This window comes from Populus nigra, chromosome 8 (genome assembly GCF_951802175.1).
Source record: "Populus nigra chromosome 8, ddPopNigr1.1, whole genome shotgun sequence".
NCBI lineage: Eukaryota > Viridiplantae > Streptophyta > Magnoliopsida > Malpighiales > Salicaceae > Populus > Populus nigra.
This window is the reverse complement of record NC_084859.1, coordinates 14,377,618-14,400,093: the sequence shown is the minus strand read 5'-3', so window position 1 is coordinate 14,400,093 and position 22,476 is coordinate 14,377,618. Positions and strand designations below refer to the sequence as shown.

Below are 22,476 nucleotides of genomic sequence, written 5' to 3'. Positions count from 1 at the left end.
GATTTGGTTTCAATGGCCATGGCAGGGCTCCTTTCTCTTTTGTGCCCATTATTAGTCGCAGCATTTCTGGTGCTTTGCCATGCCACTGAGCAGAAGGTAGAATTTTTTCTTCTACGTGTTTTAAGCATCTAAATTCCTACGCGTAGTATATGTAAGCGGTCACTTTCATTCACAGGTTCACATTGTCTACATGGGAGAGCGCCGCCCCCAGGGAGATTTTTCGCCTGCATCGACCCACCATTCGATGCTAGCGGGCATCCTGGGAAGGTTAGAAGCCGGTCTCCTATAATATTATATTCGAATGCTATTGAAATTTAACACGTTGTGAATTACCTTTACGTAAATAAACTAAGGTAAGAAATTACAACACTATACGGAGAGTGATAGGCCTGTATGTCGATCTTGCTTGATGGCTGCGCACGGTCCAACTTATTCACAGAACCGTTTGGAAAAGGACTTTGTGCTCTAAAACTAGAAAGAATATTGTCACGCTTTTCAGCAGAATATAAGGTTTCGTTGTACTTATAAGTACAACTCATGTTTCTTTAATGCTTCTGTGCTCCTCCCAAGGCACCATATGTATGCATTTAATCTCGAATAACATGATCAAGCGTTCGAAAATTCTCTGACTGCAGTTATGAATCAGCCAAAAAGTCTCTAGTATATAGCTATGGAAGGAGTTTCAATGGATTTGCGGCAAAGTTATCAGATGAAGAAGTTGAAAAATTATCAGGTGAGCTGTCGAACGAATGGTACCAGGATTTAGGGTTTTATTAGCTTCGTTCGATCGATGCTGAATAGGATCAAATGTTTCTGCAGACATGGAAGGTGTTGTTTCAGTCATTCCAAATCACATTTTAAAGCTTCACACTACAAGGTCATGGGACTTCATGGGTTTCTCTAAAGGCAAACTTGGAGCACCCTTGGAAGGAAATGTTGTTATCGGTTTTCTGGACACAGGTTTATGTTTTAAAATTTATTTGCCTCACTGGCTAAAACTCAAGACGATGTTTTTTACTTACAAGCTTTCATGTCTTTGCATTGTAGGAATCTGGCCAGAATCTGATAGCTTCAATGATGAAGGAATGAGCGCTCCACCTGCTAAATGGAAAGGAAAATGCATTGGTGCCAACTTCACCTGCAACAAGTAGGACTATATTCTTGATTGCATTCCCCGGTGCTTCACTTCAACACTGTAACTAATGAAACTTTCGAAATTGCAGCAAACTCATTGGAGCCCGGTGGTACAACAGCGAGAACTTCTTTGACATTACTGACTTCCCATCCCCTAGAGACTCCGAGGGACATGGAACCCATACTTCTTCAACAGCAGCTGGCCGTGAGGTGCAAGGAGCAAGCTACTTCGGTCTAGCTGAAGGAGCTGCAAGAGGTGGAGTTCCCAATGCAAGAATTGCTATGTACAAAGTTTGCTGGTCGTATGGATGCTCAAGTGCAGATATCCTCGCAGCATATGATGATGCCATAGCAGATGGTGTTGATATTATATCTGTGTCCCTTGGTTCCGACTTTCCATTCCCATATATGGAAGATCCCATCGCCATTGGATCTTTCCATGCCATGAAAAACGGTATACTGACCTCAAATTCTGCTGGCAATTCTGGACCCTATCCATATTCAGTCTCCAACTGCGCACCATGGACATTGACGGTAGCTGCCAACACCATTGACAGGAAATTTGTTGCACAAGTTGTCCTAGGCAACGGACTAGCCTTAAGTGTGAGTATATGAGTACTGCAGTAGCATCATTAACAACAGATTTCTCACCAATCGTTTACTTAAACCATGTATATTGTTTATTGGATGACTAATAAAGGGACTCTCGATAAATAATTTTGACCTCAACGGGACCACATATCCATTGATTTGGGGAGGAGATGCAGTTAACTTCTCAGCAGGTGCTAACACGGAAATTGCAGGCTATTGCTTTCCTGGAGCTCTCAATTCATATAAAGTGGAGCGGAAGATTGTTCTCTGTGATACGATGGTGACTGGTTCTGACATTCTGATCGCTAATGGTGTGGGTGTCATAATGTCAGATTCATTTTACAGTGTAGATTTTGCTTTCAGTTTCCCCGTACCAGCAACAGTAATCAGCAATGAAGATAGAGTCAAAGTTTTGAATTACATCAGAACAACAGAGTAAGCAAACCTCCATAGAAATTCTAATTGGATCACCTCTATAATGACTTTAAAATTTATTGGTTTTGCTGTTCTGAAATAATAACCATAACTTTCAGGAATCCGACCGCAACTATTCTGGTTGCTCAGGGTTGGAAGGATGTCGTGGCTGCTTCAGTTGTATCGTTTTCTTCGAGAGGACCAAACCCGATCACCCCAGATATTCTCAAGGTAACCAACAGACTCAATAGCTATAATTAACAGAACCGCCTATTCTGTCTTTGTGCTAGACTTGACTTCAAATTTTAAATGGGTGATACAGCCTGATATCACTGCCCCTGGTGTGGACATCCTCGCTGCCTGGTCACCTGTGGCACCTCCTTCTATCGACTACAAGGACACCAGGAGCGTGAATTTCAACATTATCTCCGGTACGTCCATGTCTTGTCCACACACTAGTGCTGCTGCTGCCTATGTGAAGGCTGGCCACCCTAACTGGTCTCCTGCTGCCATTAAATCAGCCCTCATGACAACAGGTGAGAAACCTGTTGACTTCGCATTAACATTTTTTTTTTCTTGGGAAAAAGATACTTCAATTCGGTCTCCTTTGTTAACCCATTTGTTTCCGTGAAAAGCTACTATCATGGACCCGAGGAAGCACGTTGACCTTGAATTTTCTTACGGATCTGGTCAGATCAATCCAGAGCATGCATTATACCCTGGGCTTGTTTACAATGCATCCGAAGCAGATTATATTAACTTCCTCTGCAAGCAAGGTTACAACACTACCACTCTCAGAATGATCACTGGTTCCAACAGCAGTGTTTGCAACAGCACCACACCTGGAAGAGCCTGGGATCTTAACTACCCAACTTTTGCCCTAGCCGTGGAAGATGGCCAGCCAATTCAGGGAGTCTTTACTAGGACAGTTACCAATGTTGGTAATAGCTATTCAACCTACACTGTCAGCACGTACATGCCATACTCTGTTAGCATCACTGTGGAGCCATCTGTTCTGACATTCTCTAAAATCGGAGAGATGAAAACATTCACAGTGAAGCTCTATGGACCAGTGATTGCGCAGCAGCCAATCATGTCAGGTGCAATCACCTGGAAAGATGGGAACGGTCATGAGGTGAGAAGCCCCGTGGTTGTATACAATATCCTCCCTGGTTACGAGTATGGGATACCCACTTCCCCCATGACAACACAGAAAACAGACAAATTTGAAGGCCCTTCCATGTATCACAAGACCGGTATCCTCGGACGCCACTAACGCACTAAACCCATTTATGATTTCTCACGCTGAGGTTTCTGTTACTTCAGTTAGCTTTCAAATGTGTACTGCTCCTGCTTGATTAAAATAAAATTGATCATGCTCCAAAGTTTTCGACTTGAATCTGATGAATGCTTTTCTTCTAAAATTCTTGTTTAAACTTGTGTGCTTGACTTATGTGACGGTGCTGCGATTCCAGGTAGGCCACGACAATTATTTTGCTCTTGTACAATTCTAGGTTGCAACTCGGCCCACACCGCATGTGCTGCCAGAAATCACTACAAGGACAAAGGTTCAAGACACTACCATTTGTAGGTTCTTCCATAATCAGCACAGCTAAATTTCTATCAAGATGTTCCATTTAGAAAAATAATTCAATTAAGATTCTCGACAACGCTGCTGCCACAAGCCCTAATAACACACAGATCATCACATCTCTAGTGTAGTTGCCTTGAAGTTCTATCTCCATCAATCAAACGTATTAGGTGTTTTCTGAACGTTTGAGCAATTCACAGTAAGAAAGGAAGACAATTAGTCAAGATTTGTAGCTAAAATCAGATATTTGGTTGAAATGATGAACCAAGTTTAAAAATATCGGATAACTAATATTTGCCTAAAGGCAAAGCAGCTTGTGCCATACATTAACCCATCAACTCACAAACATATATTTAAAACTTGATAAATCAATTGACCTCTAACTAGTTTATTCATGATCAAGTTACAAAAACAAGATACAAATACAAATAGGTAAAATATGCATGTCATTTGGAAGAACCTATTAGGTGGAAAGATCACACCAACCCACAGGACCCATTTTTAATAAATAGAAATAAGGAAACCAAAAAGATCCAAACCTAAAATTCAAGCACCATTCGGCTTGAAAAACATACTTAATGAAGGACTCTTTAATGGACAATAGTTCATCGATTACTTCCCTTCGGTAGCATCAAGCAGCAGCAGTCTTCTGATTTGGTTTGAAGACATACTTGATGAGGGACTCCTTTATTGGCAAGAGCTCAGGGAATTCCTGCTTCAATTTGACAGTATCAAGCTCATTGTTGCTCCTTGGGGCAACAATTACCTTAGCTTGCTCCTCAAGAGTGAAGTTTTTCCATGTGAATTTGGGGTCAATGTAATCCCGATACATCTCCAAAATCTCATTGTGACTGACCACTCCAGGATTCGTAAAGTTATAGATTCCAGTAAGGTTTCTCTTTGCCATCTCAATGGAAATGGGAAGGAGTTCATCCAAGATCGTCATGGAGTTTGGAATGTTCACTACCTTCTCATATCGAGTGATCTTCGTGATGAAATTGCGAGGGTTGGCTAGATCACATGAAATGGGCATTCTGACGCGCAATGTACAAACATTTTCATAATTCTTGAGCAAATCTTCTACCTTTCAAATATCAGCAAAACACAAAAGAAACCATAAATCAGATTTAATGGCAGCATCAATAACAATAATTAAATGTTACAAGTAATTATTACTTTAATGGTTCCAAACATTATGTATCAATCACATGCACGACTGCGATTTAACCCCCCCCCCCCCACTCTACTAGGGGTAAGCAAGTACTAACTGATTAGATCCATAAACCAAAAAGCCTAGATCCACTGCATTTTTAACTAATCAAATGTCACACATTAAATAGATCTTTATATTATTAATAAAAAAAGAAACAATCTTACCGTAAAAGCAATTCTAATGTTATTCAACACGCATAGAAAAAGGAAAACAAACAATGATATTATTACCATACCATGGCCTTAGTCTTGGAATAAAACGATCCGATAAAGTTCGGAGTATCCTCTTCCTTAAAACCAATACCCGACCCGAGAGGATGACTCGAATCATACTCAAAGATACAACCAGTAGCATAATTGATCAAGACCAAACCTTTCTCCCTGCACACATCAGCCAACGTCAGCGTGCCGACCACATTGGTTCTTATGGTCTCGACCTTATGGGACTCGCACCAGTCGACGTTAGGCCTGCCAGTGACGCCGGCAGCGTTGAAAACATGAGTGGGATTGACAGCAGCAACGTCGGCTTCGAGGGAGGGTCGGTTTTCAAGGCGACCGGAACCGTAGGTGAAGTCGATGCCCTGGGATTGGCAAAGCTTGCCTAGGAGTCCACCGATCCAGCCAGTGCGCCCGTAGATGAGGAATTTAAGTGGTTTTGTAGATGCGGTGCCGTTTGAAGTTTCGAATCCCATTTTGAGAGAGAGGAGAGGGGAGGAGAAATGAGGTGGAAAGGATTTTGGATCTGGAAATGAGGAGAAATGCGTGTTGGATCTACGAGGGTGCGTTTGTATATATAGAAAAGGAGAGATATTGGCTGCCCATTTTGGTTCTTTCGGACAGCGACAGATGGGGTCGTGTATTTTGCTACTGGTGGTTTGTAATCGTTTCCCTTTACCATAGGAATTCCCCTATTCTATTCTATTCTTTTCTCTTTTTTTTTGGAAAGTACTTTAATTATAAAAATTAAGTTGAAGGGGGAAATTGTCGTCCTCCAACGGATATTTTACAAAAAGATAAAATTATTCTTGAATTAATCAAATTTTGAACTAAATATTGAAAACAAGGTTGTGTTTTTATCATGATACAAAATTACTCTTGATTCAAACAAATTTTGAACTAAATATTGAAGATAAAATTATCTTTTCACCATGATGCAATTATATTTTATAAATTATATGAAGTTAAATTAATCATCTTATTTTTTATTATACAATAAAATTATTAATTTAACTCTATAATGAAATAATATAATGCCTACTACTTATGGGCAATTTGATCCTTTTTTTTATTTTTAAGACAATGTAATTACTTTTATGCTTTTAAAAATAAAAAACAACATAACTTTCTTGCAAAGGTTTTTTTTATCATTTTACTTTGGTTTTATTGCAAATTTAAAGGTTACTTATATGTATTATTGTAATTAATATATATATATATATATATATATTAAATATAATTAAAAAAATCTTATGGCGTGTGGACAATCCTTGTGCCGTTGAGCAGCATGTGCAATGCTATTTGGCCACTAAACGTTGTCTTTTATGGCTATGTATGAAAAGCTTCGGTGTCCCTGACGTGATGGGTGGTGTGTGCTCCATGCGCTCCACGGGTTTGGCGTCGACAATCATTTTTTTCTTTCTCTCCACCTTAAATTCTGCACTAGTCACTTAAAAAATTCAGATCAGCTCCTATGATTTGTTTTTTCTTCATAATTGATCTTTAACCTTTTAATTACTATTTTTTTAAAAAGTATTTATTAAATTACAAATATTTTTCAATTTCACCATACCATTTTTTAATCTATCATATTATAAATATTTTTTAATTTCACCTCCTATGATTTTTTAATCTTTCGAATTTGGTCCCTATTCTCTTGATTGATATTTGATATGTTTGAGGTTATTTTTAAATTTTATTTTTTTTACAATTTCATCCTCATTAGTTTTTTTCCATCAAATTTTATCCTCATTTTTGTTGCTATCTTTTTTTCTTTTGCAAGTTTTTTTATTAATATTTTTTCATGATTTCATCATTCAGAATTAAATTGGTTGGAAATTAAGCTTTTCAATTAAATCCAAGTCTAGAATTTCATAAGTTTCGAGTTTTAGAGAATGAACCATATTTAGAAGGTTCGTCCGAGTTTACTTGATTTTTTTTTCCTTTTTTAGGTTGATGTTTTCTTATTTCTTATCCTCTTCTTTAATTTTGATTTGTTATTTTTTACGATTTGCATTCTATGAGGTTAGCCCCAAGTTAATGACTAGAATCACCGATTTTAAAGGTTAACATGAGTTTACTTTTTTTTTGTCTGTTTTTTAAATTGAATTAATCTTTTTTTCCACTGATGATGAAAGCTTTTCATAAGATCTAGTATTTATCAACCGCGAATTTGAACAAGCCTATAGATTATTTAATTGTAAGAACAATTAAAAAAAGGCTTTGATACCAAAGTTGATACAGGAAAAAAAAAGGATTTAAAGCCTAATAAGAAAGAAAAGAAGAAGTAAATAAGAAGAAGCCAGAGAAAATAAGAACAGAGGTTGGAAAAATTTGCAACTTTCTAATTTTTATTCAATTTATCAAAACTCTCCGTAATGTCAAGAAAACTACATATAAATAATAAAACCCTAATCATAATTAATTTTAGGCTTAAAACCCATTGACTAATAAAAATCTAACAAAATAACATAAATTAAAGTCCAATAATAAAGATAAATAAAATCTAATAACCTGGGCTTGGATGACCCTAATCTTCCAATCCAATAACACAAGGGTTGGAATTTTTTAATATTTATAAATGATGGGAGATAATTTTTCATGGGTTGATATTGGTAAATGATGAAAAATAATTGCATTGTTGATGTTTCAATAGGTCATGTAAAATCTTTATTCAGCAGATGATATGATAGTTACTTTTATTATTGGTAAATCAACCATGGATTTATGGACATCAGTTGTCATTTTTATATTTTTTGAGTTTGTTGAGTTACATTCCCCCGATCGTGTGATGCGACAATTTGGTTTTAAGCAACACATCTCGTTTAAATTAGATACGAGAGATCAATTGCATTCCATTAGTCGTTTGGGTAGGCATGCTGATTATAATTGGATGACTCACCATCTTCATCATATATCGATGTGGGATGCACGAAGAAATTTTATTTTTAGAGAGGTGCATCTTTTAATTTCTGAGAACATGGACTTGTACCTGAGTATATCACACCAAATCATTTACCTAACTCAATGCAAGTTCCTCCACATGAGGAGATGGAGTAGGCGCCACATGCACATCGTATTCAAAATGTTATAGGTATTTGTTACTTTTTATAGGCTTTGACAAAATTGTTGTATTTTATTTATAGATTGATAATTTCTATTTGCTTCATATCAGGTTGGACAATTGTTACATGATAGTCGGCATGTTGTGGCTGATCTTCATGATCTTAACGACGATGATGAACTTGCTTATTATTATGCATCTTCTTAACTCTAGACATGTCGTACTACATTTGACCTGTTAGGAGAGACAATAAACCTAAATGATGTTGTCTCGAAGGATGAAACCACAAGACAGGTGGAAGTCATTCTATTGATGAAACTGGTTCATCCACTCATTGTTGTAAAAAACGTAGATAAGCTCAGATGTATTATTATGTTGTATATAATTATGTTGTGTTATTTTCATTATTACTAGTTTTGTAATATTGTTTTTGCTAATTGTCATGTTGATTTTAAAATTGTCTTACATATTATGCATTTTCATACTTGATTTATATAAACATGATTTAATATGGTCAAAAAACTGATAAACGTGAACAAATTGTTTAAAATTTCAATTCATTCATTAACAACTAAAAAATGCAAAAACTAAAAACAATACTTAAAAAACACACACATTAATTTGAGTTTATAATTAACAAATAAAACAATGTTAAAAATATCACACTTTAAATTTTGGGTCTGAGGTTTGATAATTTATAGTCTTATTTGGCTTTGGGTTGTAAATGTTTTATACTGAAATTGAATTTGGGACACAATCGTTATTTTTAGTAGTGGTTGCTTAATAATTATGAACAACTGCTAATGAGATTAACAGTTGTTTAATAAAATGCAATTAATATTAATAGTTATTAATAAAACCGTATTTTTCAATAACAGTTAAATTAAAACTATATTATTTTTTAAATATTTTTTTATATACTATTTTAAATTTTTTTTTATCAAACCATGGTACTTTGATAAAAGATTTAAAATGAAAAGGCTGAGAGGGATCAGAGAAACAGTTTTTATTTATTTATTAATATGAGTTTTTGGACCCATTTATATTTATATGTATCTCATTAATTCAATTAACTCTAAATTAATGATTATATACATTTCCAGTCACCTGAGGTTTCTTGTAATAGGCGTGGGAGAGAGGAGAAAAGAAGGGGGCAGTATATTGGGATCTGAGACACAAAACTTTCTGTACCAATTCCGATATATTGCAGAAAATTTTAAAAGCACGAAGCAGGTGAGATCAGATAATTGCTGTATACGAAAGGGCAGGAGGTGAGATCAGATAAAGCTGCTTCCAGTGGCCTGGCCTGACAATTATTTTTATTGTTTTTTTTTCTTTTTATTATTCTAATTAAGTGTATTTTGTTCAGGGGGTCTTGATAAGTACGTATAAGCTCGACAATAAATGGAAAGTGGGGTTTAATTGGATTTTTTTAAAAAAATATTAGTATAGTATTTAAAATTATTAATGGAATAATACAATTAAATTTTTTTAATAAAATTAAATTTTTTTAATAAAATAAAATATTTTTATTTTATCGGTAATTATCATATTTAAAAATAATAATTAAACATGTCATCCTTGAAAAGTACGATATGTTTAATTGAATTAGAAAATAAATAAGTTTAAAGCCGACTCTGCCATTCTTTCCTTCGAACCTTTCCTTTATTTGTCTTCTCTTTTCCCTTCTTTCCTTCTCCTTGCTCTGGTATTCTTTAATGGTTTGTCTACCAGTTGAAAGAGCCTAAGCAAAACGATGAAACGGCAACAATGAATGCCTAACCACCACCACCACCACCACCAGCAACCACTCAAGCAAAAACCATGAACTAGAAGAGAAACCCATCGAAGGCAAGCACAGTAAAAGAAAGTAACATGTTTGAGAACTGATGCATGTCTCCCAGTGACACAGCACTTGGGACTTGGGACACATACGTATGCATCCAATGCACATGAAAGGCCAAACTCATGGTTTTTAGACATTTTTCTATGAAACCATTGGCGCCTTTCTCTACCTGCTCTGCTGAAGAGAAAGAGCATCGTGTGTTGTTCCTCTCTCTCTCTCTCTCTCTCCCCCTCTCACTCTCCCTCTCCCTCTCTCTCTCCTCTCCCGAGCTGGATAGAGAAGGCCAATCTCGTAACCAAAGATAAACAAAAACCAGAAGCCAAAGTAGCTTCAAGTCTCCGGTGAAAGGTATCTCGGTTTAGATTCGCAATAGCAATTAAATTGATAAAGCAATTTTCGGATGTGACATGATTAATTGTTACGATTTAAAACCATGATAATAATTAATTATTATGGTTTAAAACTATTTAATAAATGTTGTGTTAATTCACTTATTTTTTTTAAAAAAATTCTATGCTAATTGCCCAATTTATTTATCCGGTTTAATTAGGCATATGATAAGTAATATATTCAATAGAGGTCAATCAGAAGAGAATTTGATTAAATAGCAATTAAATGATCTTGCGTTACCAGAAGATTTAGATTCTTGTCTGCTTGTGTTAATTTTATAATGATATATCATCTTTTAAATTACCACTAAATTACAAGGTTGAGAATTTAATTAAATCAAGTTGTTTTAAGGCATGGATCGCCGATACTTTGGACAGTCAATCCTTTTTCTGATAAATGGGGCACTTTTTTCTCGAATATAGTATAGACGGTCACTGTTTAAAGTTGCACTGGACTTTCTGGAAAAGATGAATGTCATTTTCGGTGAGCAATGTTTGTACGAAACTAACTTTTGAGATTTGAGGTCTGCATCTAATGATGCCTAGGATATTTTTTATTTTTTAAAAAAAATCTATTCTTCAACAAATTTTTATATAAAAACACTAGTAATAGAATCTATCAAAACTAATCAATTAACTTAAAAACCTCAAAAACAAAATTAATAATAATTTCTCTATTATGATTTATAACTTTTTTATATCAAGATTTTATATATATATATATATATTTGTTGAAGTGTATCTAACCGATGTCTTTCTCTTTCATTTATTATAGTCTAGCAAATTTTTATCATTTTTTTTTATGAGACATCCGGTGAAGTTAATTTTTTCTTGAACATAAAAATAAATATTTAAATGTTGCTATTTTTCTAGCAAAAAAAATTAAATTGTGTGAGGGTTTACCTAATGCAACCTAATTGACTTTATTGGTTCAAAAACAACCTATACAACCCGTGAAAACAATATTTGACTAAATAAAATTTCAAGATGATATTTTTTTCTAATATTAAAATAACAACATATTGGAATGACCTTAGACAACCCAGATTAACGTGTTAAATTTATGACTCAGGTTATAAGATTATGATAATCCTATAAAAAACAAATCAAAATAAATTATAAAGTCTAATTCTCAATCAACCCAATATTAAATGGTGAAATTGAAAAAAAAATTAATTAATAAAAAATGACCCGAGTTAATAAGCCAAACTTGCAATCCGGGTTATAAAATCGAGATAACCTCATGAAAAACAAATCGAAACAAGTTATGAATTTCAATCCCCAGCCATTTCCATATTGAAGAATGAGATTAAAAAAGAAATCAATTAAAAAAAGAACATAAAAAATAACCAAAGTTAATCTACCAAACTTATGATCTGGGTTATCAGATCGAGATAATTTTATAGAAAAAATAAAAAAATAATATAATTTAACTCGGGTTAACTTGTCAAATCTACGACTTTGATCTTGAGACTGAGATAACCCCATAGAGAAAAAAGTCAAAACAAATTATAAAGTTCGATTCCCAATCGTCCTTGTCGGACATAATGTTAAATGATGAAATTTGTAAAAATCTTAATTAAAAATAACATGAAAAATAAAGTCAAGTCAGACCGAGTTAACCGTTAAGCATTATTACCAAGTCATGAGATCAGGATAATTTAATGAAAAACAAACTAAAACAAATCATGAAGTCTAATTCTTAATCAAATACAATATTAATTGATGAAATTAGAAAAAAAATCAATTAAAAAAACAGAGAAAAAATAAGTCAATTGAGTTAACCCATCAAACCAGCGACTTGAGTCATGAGACGATGACAACCCAATAAAAAGTAAGTCCAATGTTGAAAGACCTGTTACCCAGGTCATGAGACCGATATAACTTCTTAAAAAGAAAATAAAAAAAACTACCTGAGATTTAACCAGGATTAAAATATCAAAACCCGTAGCCTTGATCTTGAGATCAATATATTCTCATAAAAATAAATCAAAACAGATTATGAAACTTAATTCCCAACCGATCTAATGTTGAATGATAAAATTAAAAAAAAATAATTAAATAAAAGGCATAAAAAATAATTCTAGTTAACTTGGGTTAATTTGTTAAGTACTATTCTCAGGTCATGAGACTAGAATAATCTAATAAAAAATAAATAAATAAATTATAAATTTTAATTCTCAATCAAATTAATATTAAAAAAATAACTTAAACTAATTTAACACGTCATCCTGACCCATTTTAGTTTATAGTTAACGAAGATCCTTCACGAGGCAATGACAACCTACCAATAGGTAAATATTTCACACAGAAAACATCTCTTTATACCCAAAAGCACTGCTCATACAAATACGAGGAGGGGATAGCGGCGCACCTTTTCTTCCTCGCTTATTGCATCTAAAATGCGACACCAAACCAAATCGCTTCAAACATGAGCAAACATTTTTTCTTGACAATAATCTCCTTGCTCCAAACTGAATTTAGCTACAGCCCAAACTCACAATTAAGCCTTGAACCTATGCAGACAAGTGCACATTAAATTTTTTTCATCTTCTATCCACCATGCCTAGAGGGAATCATCTTAAAACCTTTCTTCTTTCTTTTTATCTCTTTTTCATGTCAAAGCAGATAAAAAAACAAAGGGTGGGAAAACACCATTTGAGTCCACGGTGATCTCTCTCTACATCCACAATGTTTTACCCCCACCATTTAGTTTTTTCTGTAATGGTGCAGTCTTGTTCGAGATGGGTTAGGTTATGGACCAACAAGAATGCTACATGCTGCGTTAGTAGCTGGGACGACTCATTATCAAAGTAGTAAATTTTTCTTTTGAGCTATCTCCGACGATGCATTGCTCCGTCGTGGAGCTCTCTTGCAAAGTTCTCGTAGATGTTCTCCTTACTCTCTAACTCATCTCCTAATGTAAAGAAATACTTGTCTCCATGCTGATATCCAAGCTATTTGTCACACAAATTGCAACCAGAGCCCCCAAACCAAAAAATTTGAACCTAAATATCATGCACAAAACAAAACATTAGCACCAGCTTGACAATAGAAATCCCCCGTGGAAGCCGCCAATTCCAAGGCCTGCCATAAACTCGCCTGAACCTGATTCAGAACTATTCGAATCTGTGTCGCTGTATGGTTAACCTAAGCGTTGAAGATTGATTGATTCTGGGTCACATAACGATAAAAGAACACAGGCACATCGGCTATAAGCCTACAGGTAGTCCCCATTGTCAATTTGATTTTAGGGTAAAAACAATTCTCACCAGGAGATGCAGTCAACATGAACCATCGAAAGCACATTGCATTCGATCTGGGCACCAAGGATTCTCATTTCTAAAGGTTAGGTCCCTTCCATGACCCATCAACACTCGACGCTGACATTCCAATAAATGACTGACGTTCTATACATTAAAAACTTGATAGGAGAAGCAATAGCTCTCATAGAAATCCAAAATTTAATCCCAATTTGTTGTTCCACGTCAACACCAGACCGGTAGTTCGAAAACATCCCGATAACTTTTCGAGCGTGCATTTAGCTTTTGACAAGATATTATCCGGCCAGGCGAAATTGCATGGGCAGGAAAAAGTTGCAGAATAGGAATGTAAATGGTCCTCCATATGGACCTGCCTGTGCCACTTCCATAGACATTTCAACTGAATAACTAAAGCCATCACTGCATATAACGGACCTCTTTCAATCTGTCAACTATTCCAAAAAAAAGAAAAATTTAAGCTGCTTACAAGTGTGGGGTGAAGAAAAAGAAAACATTAACAAAATCGCAGGATTTTGCTAGGGTGCTATATACTGCCTTTTTACAAGAGAAATCTTGACTCCTGCAGTTTATTGTTCTCAAGGATACAATGGGTCAAAATATACGCCATTTACAGAACAGACTTCCACGGTACCTCCAACAAAATTCACATCACGTTACACTTATCTTTTGGTTTTGTGTCAAGCCTTGAAGAAGAAGAAGAAGAAGATGCGGTTTTACCACTGCTCCTTGGCACCTGCTAGAAAAACATCTTGTGAATCAGTAGTCCTATATGCCTACAAATTTTAACTCAAAAAAGTCTGGCCTGCCTCATTAGAATAGAGATTGAAACAAAAAAGATTGCATGATTGCAAATGGTATTCCAATAAAAGACAAGGAAAAAAAAAGATCTACAGTCTGAACAATTCATTTCTATATAGGGCACTATCTCACCCTTTTACTTTATGCCATCCTAAGATCCTGCTAAATGGAAGGCTCTTTTTGACATCCATGATGAATGATAAATCATTGATCAAACTGCCAAATTGGCAGATGACAAACAGAAAAGGCCAAGGTGGGGAATTCACAAACGCCATGTCAACTTAAGACTTTGGATGCACAAGTGCTAGAAACTCGTGTAATTTGTGAACATCTTGTAATTATTGATCGGTCAAATAGCTTCAAATTAATATACATAATTCTTTAAACCTCATTGATGAAGTATCCTAATGCTGGTTTTTTTAATAGAAATTTCTAGTTTCTTCATAGGAGAACAATTGTGGAATTAATACATGAACATAAGCATGCATATACAATTATATATTGCGTTTACTCCTGTTTTTAGATATCACCTCAGATAGCTGACCAGCTAAGGGAGGCCAGTAAACAATATCAACTGAAAAACTATTAGCATTGATTTCTTATTTCAATAGTCAATAAAATATCCAGGACCTCCAAAGCATAAAAATCATTAATGATTTACCTGGGGCCCTGTGATTAGTCTTGAACCACCAGTGGCGGATGCTTGCTGCACATTATGGTGTTGCGGCTGCTGCTGCTGCTGCTCATACTCCTGTTGCTGCAGAGCTATTGCCAGTTGCAGATCAGAGCTGCCATAATAGCACAGTTAGTACATATATTTATGCAAAGAGATCACTAGATTAGTAATGACCGTGTATGCACATTCCAAATGAGATTAAATGAGTGAGACAGTGAAAAAAGTAAAAGGATTACTTTATATCCACACCCGCTTGTGCAGCACTACCAATGCTAGCAAGATAGTCCTGAGACATGTGAATTAAAAATAAGCTCCATGGCAGCAAAATATACAAAAACGAAGACTTAGAATACTTTGGAGTTTGGACAAGGAAAGAAGTGCATACAGCAGTACTGCTCATAGCATTTTGCTCATCCCATGGATCATTTGTATGACTTTTCGCCTTGAATTCCTTGAAGTTTCCTGTCATAAACAATGTATCCCCATTTACCTGAAGTTATGGGAAGTCAGGATTAGCATACCAAACTCCACAAACAATACCTACAACTTCACTAAGTTGTTGCAAATTCAGAAATCTGAGATATAATAGTTTTGTTTTCTATTTTAACATTACAGATGAAAATTGAAATTAAGAGACGGAGAAAATGCCATTATTACTCGTGGGCTTTTGAAAGTTAGGAGTTTAAAGGAAAATCTTTATCACCGTTGCCATCTATTAACACACCAATACAGCACTACTGCCAGAAAATCAAATTAATTTGACTACATGTAGAATAACAAACCTCAATCCAATTTTTGAAAATAACAAAATATGTACTTGCATTCTAGTTTTGACTAGAACTTGAAGATATCTGAGCTCACAGTCTAACCTCATTGAGTTTCTCCCACACCAAATCAGGCTGATTAATGTAACCTTGGTCTGTGGCTAAAAGATACAGTTCACCATCATACTGCAAATCATACAATAGTAGATAAATCATACAATTGAGGTTCAGAAAACAAAAAACAGGGAACTAAATAGTGTTTCTTTAAACTGCTTGCTAAACAGGTCTAATTCAAAATCAGAAGCTTTGACATTGAAAGCTAAGCCACAAAAGGGTGCATCCCAGCCTGTAACTAACCTTAAACATGGTGCTAAAGTGATTGTTACGGAAAAAAACACACAACTCACGCTCTTTAAGCCCATCTTGTAAGCAAAAGAGGCTGCAAAAAGTATGAAGGAAATCAGATGAACATCTCCAGACCCAGCACAAAAAAATAAATAATCAAATCCACAAGGAATTGAGAGATTATCTAGCCAAGCAGTGGGCCAACATACCCATTAAAGGTCAGCTGACTAGCATTGTTCTTCAAAAAGTTCCTTATCAGCTCCCCTAATAGAATTGATAAGAATATGAAAATTTGTCAAATATATTCACATTACTTGTTAACTGAGCACCTAATATATGCACATGGTAGTGTGTAAAATCCAATGCTATAACACGAATCATCACTCACCTTGCTGTGCAGTGATTTCATCCTTAGACCTCACAGTTTTATCAGCTTGTTCAGAAAGAATCACCTCACCTTCATACATAGGCTCTCTATCTTCACAATTTGAAGTTCTTGAATCTAAAATGCATTCTTCTCCCTCATATATGGGCCCACTTCCATCAACACTTGAAGTAAAGGTATCAGGTGTATCAAAATTCTGCATTCTACCACTAGATGAATCTGACTCTGGAACTACAGAAGCTAACCCTGGTAAATCCAACATTTCATGCCCACTTGAAATATCTGCTGGTTTGTGAACCTCGGTAATAGAAGTGGACTGATTCTCAACCTTCTGACCATCATGCAAAATATCCGTGGGGTCTCCATCAAAAGATCCAGTACTTTTTGCACAAGAAAGGGACAATGCACCTTGAATCTCAACAACTGTGTCAGCACTACTATTCTCAATCACATCATTACAAGAGAAATGTTCTCCAGATTCAGTACAAACTGATTTATCAAAATGATCGGTCAGATCAGTCTTTAAGGAAGAGCCTGTCAGTTTCCCTGGGGGAGTTTCCGAAGATGTCAGATTATTATTATCATCGGTGCTCAATGCACTAAGATTGATTTCAACACCGACATGCCCCTCTGATGTATCCCAGGAAGCCACAACCATGGTCCCCTTCATAGGTGTGCTTTCATGTGAGCCAACAGACACAACCCTTCCATCAACATCGGCTACAAGAGAATCATCCACTGAATTTGGCAACTCAGTCTCTGACAATTTTAAGACCCTCAATAGCTCTGCTTCTTCTTCTAAATCCCCTTTTCTTACTTTTTGATGATCAGAGACTGAATGTGGAGAATCATCAAAAGATCTAGCCTTTGAAAGACAAGGAGAAGGAACACCCAAAGTAGCAGTTGTCGCAGCAACAAAGTCAATGCAATCTTCCTCGGTTTTAGTTTTACTATCTTCCCCGATCAAATTTTTACTTTCATCCTCCATGTTTCTTGTTTCAAGAGCAACAAGCTCCCCCATAAGAGTATTATAGGACTTTGGCCCAATGGCATTAGCAGTATCATAGTCCTAGTGCATTGAATAAAGAAAATTAATCATCTCAATCTTAAACCAGATCAAGACATTCAACACTAGAGGCTTTCTGATAAAAAAAAAAAGGGCAATTTAAGGAACAAGGGAACATGTATTGTTGATTTTACATCCTGATAATTTTAAGCACTTATTTCTCAAGCATAAGGCAACTAACAAAATATGCTTATTCAATTACAAGGTTCCAAAAAACTTTAAGAATTGGGCAACCTACAAATAATAAAATATAAAAGAGAGCAAAAGGAACGAAAAATGCCAATCAAGATGTATTGGTAAAATTCATTGTGAAATATCATATCCTTTCTCAGCAACAACATAATAACTGAGATATATCCAAACAAAAAGAACCCACAACCATACACATAAGAAAATGGTTTCATCTGGTGACAAGGCAATTAAGCTTTAACATTGGGTGATACAGGAAGCTAATGCAAAAGTTAAAACTACACAATCATTAGTAAAAGACAAGATTTCAATGACATAATTTAGGATCTGAGACCCCCACAGAGCAGACCCTAAGACCACTAGGCATACTAACGAGGCTTTCTATGCCACTTGATGCACAGAGCCTCAGTAATTATGATTTTTTGTATGGCTTTCATTCTTCTTTGATTCAGCAGCTCATTGTTTATGAAATAAATCTCTCTGTCTGAAGGACCTCTTTTGAACAAGAGATTAAGCAACATGCAAAACATAGCTTTTAGAAACTATCTAACAAGACAAAGGGAAAAAATCTCAAGTGCCATTGCCTTGCTGACATGTTTTAACTATGCCCTTTAGCCTAGAGGTAAATCATGCCCAAATATTAATGTTTTAACTAAGCCCTTTAGCCTAGTGGTAAACCATGCCCAAATAATAAGGCCTTCATTTGAAATAGGAATATTTGTATTCAAGAGAAAAAAACAAAGCAACAAATAAATCTGATCAAGAACAGAGCCCATTGCAAAGTAACAACTATCCATTGGCTTCAATAGACCGAGCAAAAATATTTCTTGGAAGGCAACTGGACATTGAATCAATACAAGTTGAAAAGGTAACAGCAGATTGAATCAACAACAGTTGATTCACATTGCAGTAGTGAAAAACTAAAACTAATTTCTAAAAATCTGTAAGCCTCCAATTCTTGTCAGCATTACCTAATCTTTCATATGATGTTAATAAGTTTTACTTTGGCTTCCAAACAAGTTACACCAGCAGCAAAAGGTACAAAACAAAATACCTAACACGACAGGTGCTTACTGCTTCACACAAGTATTTTCATTTGCTTCTTTTTATTTTTTATTCTGATTCTTATTCTACATCAACTCTCTCTTTTTTTTTGGTGATTTTGCTCTCTTGTCCTACATCACCTATCCACAACTTCTTGTTTCCCTTTCAAGACAAGCAGAACCTGACTAGACAGACTTACAATTGATTCCGGAAAAAAATAAGATGTTCAATAGGTAACAAGAAGATAGTGCCGGAAAGTTTTTCCTCTGGTAACTTTGAAAAGAGAGGCTACAAGAATGAGGCTTCATTCACAAACTGTTTTCAAATCTCCACAATCAAGAATCTGTCCTACGCATTTCCATTGAGGAAAGCTTAAACTCTCATGATTTCCTGTCCTTTAGCCAACCAAGTTTAAGATGTATTGACATTGATGATCTACAAGAAACACCAAGCTTCGCATTTTAGCATCCTCGATGTTATTCAGTGCCCAACAATATAAACATGCAAATGTTTTCATTTTGTCATTTTCCCTAATATGCATGCCGGCCAGCATCCATGCTACACCTTGAAGGACACACATGTGGAACATTCACATGAAAAGATCATTTTATTAGACATTTACTCAGATGTTAATGTAAAACATAAATAAATGAAAATCAGAGAAAAAGGGACTATTCAACAGAACCTACACCAAAGTTACCTACTTAAAATAAAATGCAGCAGATGATGGCAATATGGGACAACATGGCCACAATCTGAGAAAAATCAATAATCCCCTGCATGGAAGAGGGTGTTTGATAAACTCAAAGAACCAGTACATTAGCCTAAAAGATACAATAAGAGTGTTAAGATAGGTAGAACCAGATAGCTTAAAACTTCTTCAGTTCTCCATTGGAATTAATAAACATGAATCAAGCCCTCTAAATTATAAAGGGCAGAGCATTCCAAAAATTTCCATCATGCAGTTATCACCCTTGCAAAGTTGAAAATAGAAGGAAGGGCATGTCAAGTATAATTAGGAAAACACCCTCTTATTAACACCACCATACAGGCAATTAGGCATCAATTATTCCTAGGAGAAACAAAACTTTATAATTTAACTGAAATATAAATGTAATGCTTGGAAAGAGCATACCTGGGGATCAACTATCCAACCATGATATAAAGGAATGTCAAGTAAATCAAATATGGCACATTCTCGGGTAAACTCAAAATCATCTATCCTGCATGGTCATATATGTTAATTAAAGAAAGAAGTACAAGTGCACACATACACACACACCTAGAGAGATAGAGAGAGAGAGGCCAACCTCCTAAACTTTAAATTTACATCAATTCCAGTTGCAAGTCTTGGAAGCAAATCGATGGCATCTGCAATATTCTGCTGTTGATTTTCGACATATCCTGCATCTTTATTCTGCATGGTGAGAGAAGCAGTCAAAATAATATGCACTGATTAATAATGAATATATCAAACAAACAAGATAATCTGCTCATAGTTATTACATTTACATTACTGTTGGAATCAATCAACCTTTCTGCAACAAGGGATAGCAATTTCTCCTGCGAAACTTCAGCGCTATCTGAGCTCAAATTTAGATTATTCTTTAACAGAAGGACGTTACCTATAGCAAGCCCACACGTTCATAATCAAACCACAATTCTAGTTGTATTTCCCCCAAAATAAATTGACAAGAATGATCCTTTATAGATATTTTATAAAATAATCTATTTGCAGAAGATGTGCAAATAAAATAATCATTCAAGATACATCCAAAACAGCATTTGATGTTTAAACAATAATCCCTTCTTTCACCAATAAACTAAAGTAATGAGAAAATAAAAAATCCAAGCCTCCTCTATGGTAGTTAAGGATAAAAACACAAAATTTATTAACCAGTGTCTGGTGGACTATGTCTAACAGGATTGTTTTGGGTTCAGTGAAGTCAACTGTCAAATTTCTTGGCACCAGAACAACAATTACCTTAACAATATAAAAGATGATATTCCTCTAAAGAATCAATCCTACCAGTTTGTGTTGCCAGAATAATGACAACCTTAACAAAAGAAAAGAACATTTACACCAATGCAGTGAATCCCAACAGTAAATTAGATATAACTCAAAATTTCTGTAAGAATTTGCGCTCGACTATCCCCAGTAGTGTACTGAAACCTTCTTACCAAAAAGAATGAAATCCTAGCAATCAAATTCCCAAATTATCAAACAAGCAATAAAAAATAGCATATCATAGGTTCTGTTTCTCCATACGTTATATCAACAAGTATTCCAACATTAGCTAAACTCCCTTCATATTCTGTTTTCTCTCCAAATTACTAGCAAAATGGGAAGGAAAAAAAAAACCTACAATCATTGAGAATGTACCTAAATGCCTGGTTCTTTCAATTTCAATGGTGAAAAGTACTACTTCACAACATCAAAATCAATAGCTTATTTTTTGCATTAAACTTCAACAACATGAAAAGGTAACAAGCAATTGATCCAAATTATTGAGTTTTTCAATTTGCATCATCAGCACCTCGAAATTACCCCTAGTTAAGCAATTAATCTTAATTTCCTAAGCAGATTTTACGATCCAAATTAAGTTTCAGTTTGGCTACTGTGAGAATATCCAAGAATGAAATCACACTTGCCTAAACCAGTCAATTTACTTAAAATCAAATTAGATAACACGCTTAAACGAAACGAGCTTTCCTATTTTCACGGAAACCTGATAAAACAGAACATTTCAAGTTTCAGTTTTCAATTTCTTGGCAGGAAATCAAGCAAAAGAAATTTAAAAACCCTAACAAATGAGTTAACAAGAAGGGACGAGAGAGAAAAGAATTACAGATGGCAAGGAGAGGACAAGGTCCATTGTCGTTTTGGAGAACGATAGGAGTGGTACGGCCTAAGAAGTGTATCGTTTTGGTTTTGTGAAGGCACTCTTTCTCTCTCTCTTTCACTGCTACTACTACTTGTTGTTGTTGTTGTTGTTGTTGTTGCTGATCTTGATTCTGGTTTTGTGGTTCTTCGCCTGGAGAAGAAGTAGAAGCCATTTCTTTCTTCGAGATGAGACAATTGTGAAATTTTGATTTTGATCGAGAGACAGTAGGGGGTTGAAACGATAATAATCTATCTTACGTAATATGGTAAAGAGAGAGGGGATGTTTTGACATTTCTGTTATCAGTAGTTGAATTTTGTTTTTCTATAATTAGTCTTCTGACGGTGATATCAACGCTGTCATATTTATTTATTTATTTTGTTATTTTTTCTAAATGTCTTTTTTTTTTCTCGTTCATGTGTTAGTTATGGTCGATCTCAATTGATTAAAATAAAAAATACCCCTACGTTATATCAAGTTGGTTTATTATTTACTGCTTAAACGTTAAAAAAAAAAACATGTTTGGATGTTGTGGATATGTTTTTGGCTATTATAATAAACTTAATTATAAATAAAAGATAATGT

General features: G+C 35.1%; 3 protein-coding genes across 5 annotated transcripts; 1 reads left to right on the top strand and 2 right to left on the bottom strand.

The window, feature by feature from the left end:
• Positions 1–18: 18 nt before the first annotated feature.
• Positions 19–3,485, top strand: LOC133701958 (subtilisin-like protease SBT4.3). Its single transcript, XM_062126153.1, has 10 exons — positions 19–96; positions 176–267; positions 636–733; positions 820–960; positions 1,048–1,147; positions 1,224–1,737; positions 1,835–2,160; positions 2,259–2,370; positions 2,462–2,675; positions 2,775–3,485. The coding sequence occupies exons 1-10, from the start codon at positions 19–21 to the stop codon at positions 3,413–3,415; spliced, it is 2,316 nt and encodes a 771-aa protein (XP_061982137.1). The 3' UTR covers positions 3,416–3,485.
• A 609-nt stretch (positions 3,486–4,094) lies between these two features.
• On the bottom strand, positions 4,095–5,737 carry LOC133701746 (bifunctional dTDP-4-dehydrorhamnose 3,5-epimerase/dTDP-4-dehydrorhamnose reductase). The gene is made up of 2 exons (XM_062125808.1): positions 5,179–5,737; positions 4,095–4,814 (listed from the first exon to the last, which is right to left on the bottom strand). The coding sequence occupies exons 1-2, from the start codon at positions 5,632–5,634 to the stop codon at positions 4,362–4,364; spliced, it is 909 nt and encodes a 302-aa protein (XP_061981792.1). The 5' UTR covers positions 5,635–5,737; the 3' UTR covers positions 4,095–4,361.
• Positions 5,738–14,121: 8,384 nt separating this feature from the next.
• On the bottom strand, positions 14,122–22,199 carry LOC133702243 (uncharacterized). Of its 3 annotated transcripts, none has more exons than XM_062126538.1 (12): positions 21,858–22,199; positions 20,515–20,633; positions 20,319–20,425; positions 20,144–20,231; positions 16,713–17,778; positions 16,534–16,588; positions 16,337–16,418; positions 16,085–16,165; positions 15,601–15,705; positions 15,452–15,501; positions 15,201–15,327; positions 14,122–14,477 (listed from the first exon to the last, which is right to left on the bottom strand). In XM_062126538.1, exons 1-12 carry the CDS (start codon positions 22,063–22,065, stop codon positions 14,385–14,387), a joined length of 2,181 nt encoding a protein of 726 aa, XP_061982522.1. In that variant the 5' UTR covers positions 22,066–22,199; the 3' UTR covers positions 14,122–14,384. The 3 variants fall into 3 exon arrangements, with proteins under 3 accessions (XP_061982522.1, XP_061982523.1, XP_061982524.1); XM_062126539.1 differs by having other exon boundaries at positions 14,122–14,474; positions 21,858–22,198; XM_062126540.1 differs by lacking the exon at positions 20,515–20,633 and having other exon boundaries at positions 21,858–22,021.
• Between the last annotated feature and the right edge of the window lie 277 nt (positions 22,200–22,476).

Bases quoted from the DNA above. Each gene is read 5' to 3' on its own strand.
- LOC133701958 (XM_062126153.1), top strand. From the start codon at position 19: ATGGCAGGGCTCCTTTCTCTTTTGTGCCCATTATTAGTCGCAGCATTT. The intron at 734-819 runs GTGAGCTGTCGA...ATGTTTCTGCAG, and splicing joins AGAAGTTGAAAAATTATCAG to ACATGGAAGGTGTTGTTTCA. The intron at 1,148-1,223 runs GTAGGACTATAT...TCGAAATTGCAG, and splicing joins GCCAACTTCACCTGCAACAA to CAAACTCATTGGAGCCCGGT.
- LOC133701746 (XM_062125808.1), bottom strand. From the start codon at position 5,634: ATGGGATTCGAAACTTCAAACGGCACCGCATCTACAAAACCACTTAAA. The intron at 4,815-5,178 runs GTATGGTAATAA...GATATTTGAAAG, and splicing joins ATTCCAAGACTAAGGCCATG to GTAGAAGATTTGCTCAAGAA.
- LOC133702243 (XM_062126538.1), bottom strand. From the start codon at position 22,065: ATGGCTTCTACTTCTTCTCCAGGCGAAGAACCACAAAACCAGAATCAA. The intron at 20,634-21,857 runs GTAATTCTTTTC...GGCTTGCTATAG, and splicing joins TTGTCCTCTCCTTGCCATCT to GTAACGTCCTTCTGTTAAAG. The intron at 15,502-15,600 runs GTATGCACTTCT...CACATGTCTCAG, and splicing joins ATGCTATGAGCAGTACTGCT to GACTATCTTGCTAGCATTGG.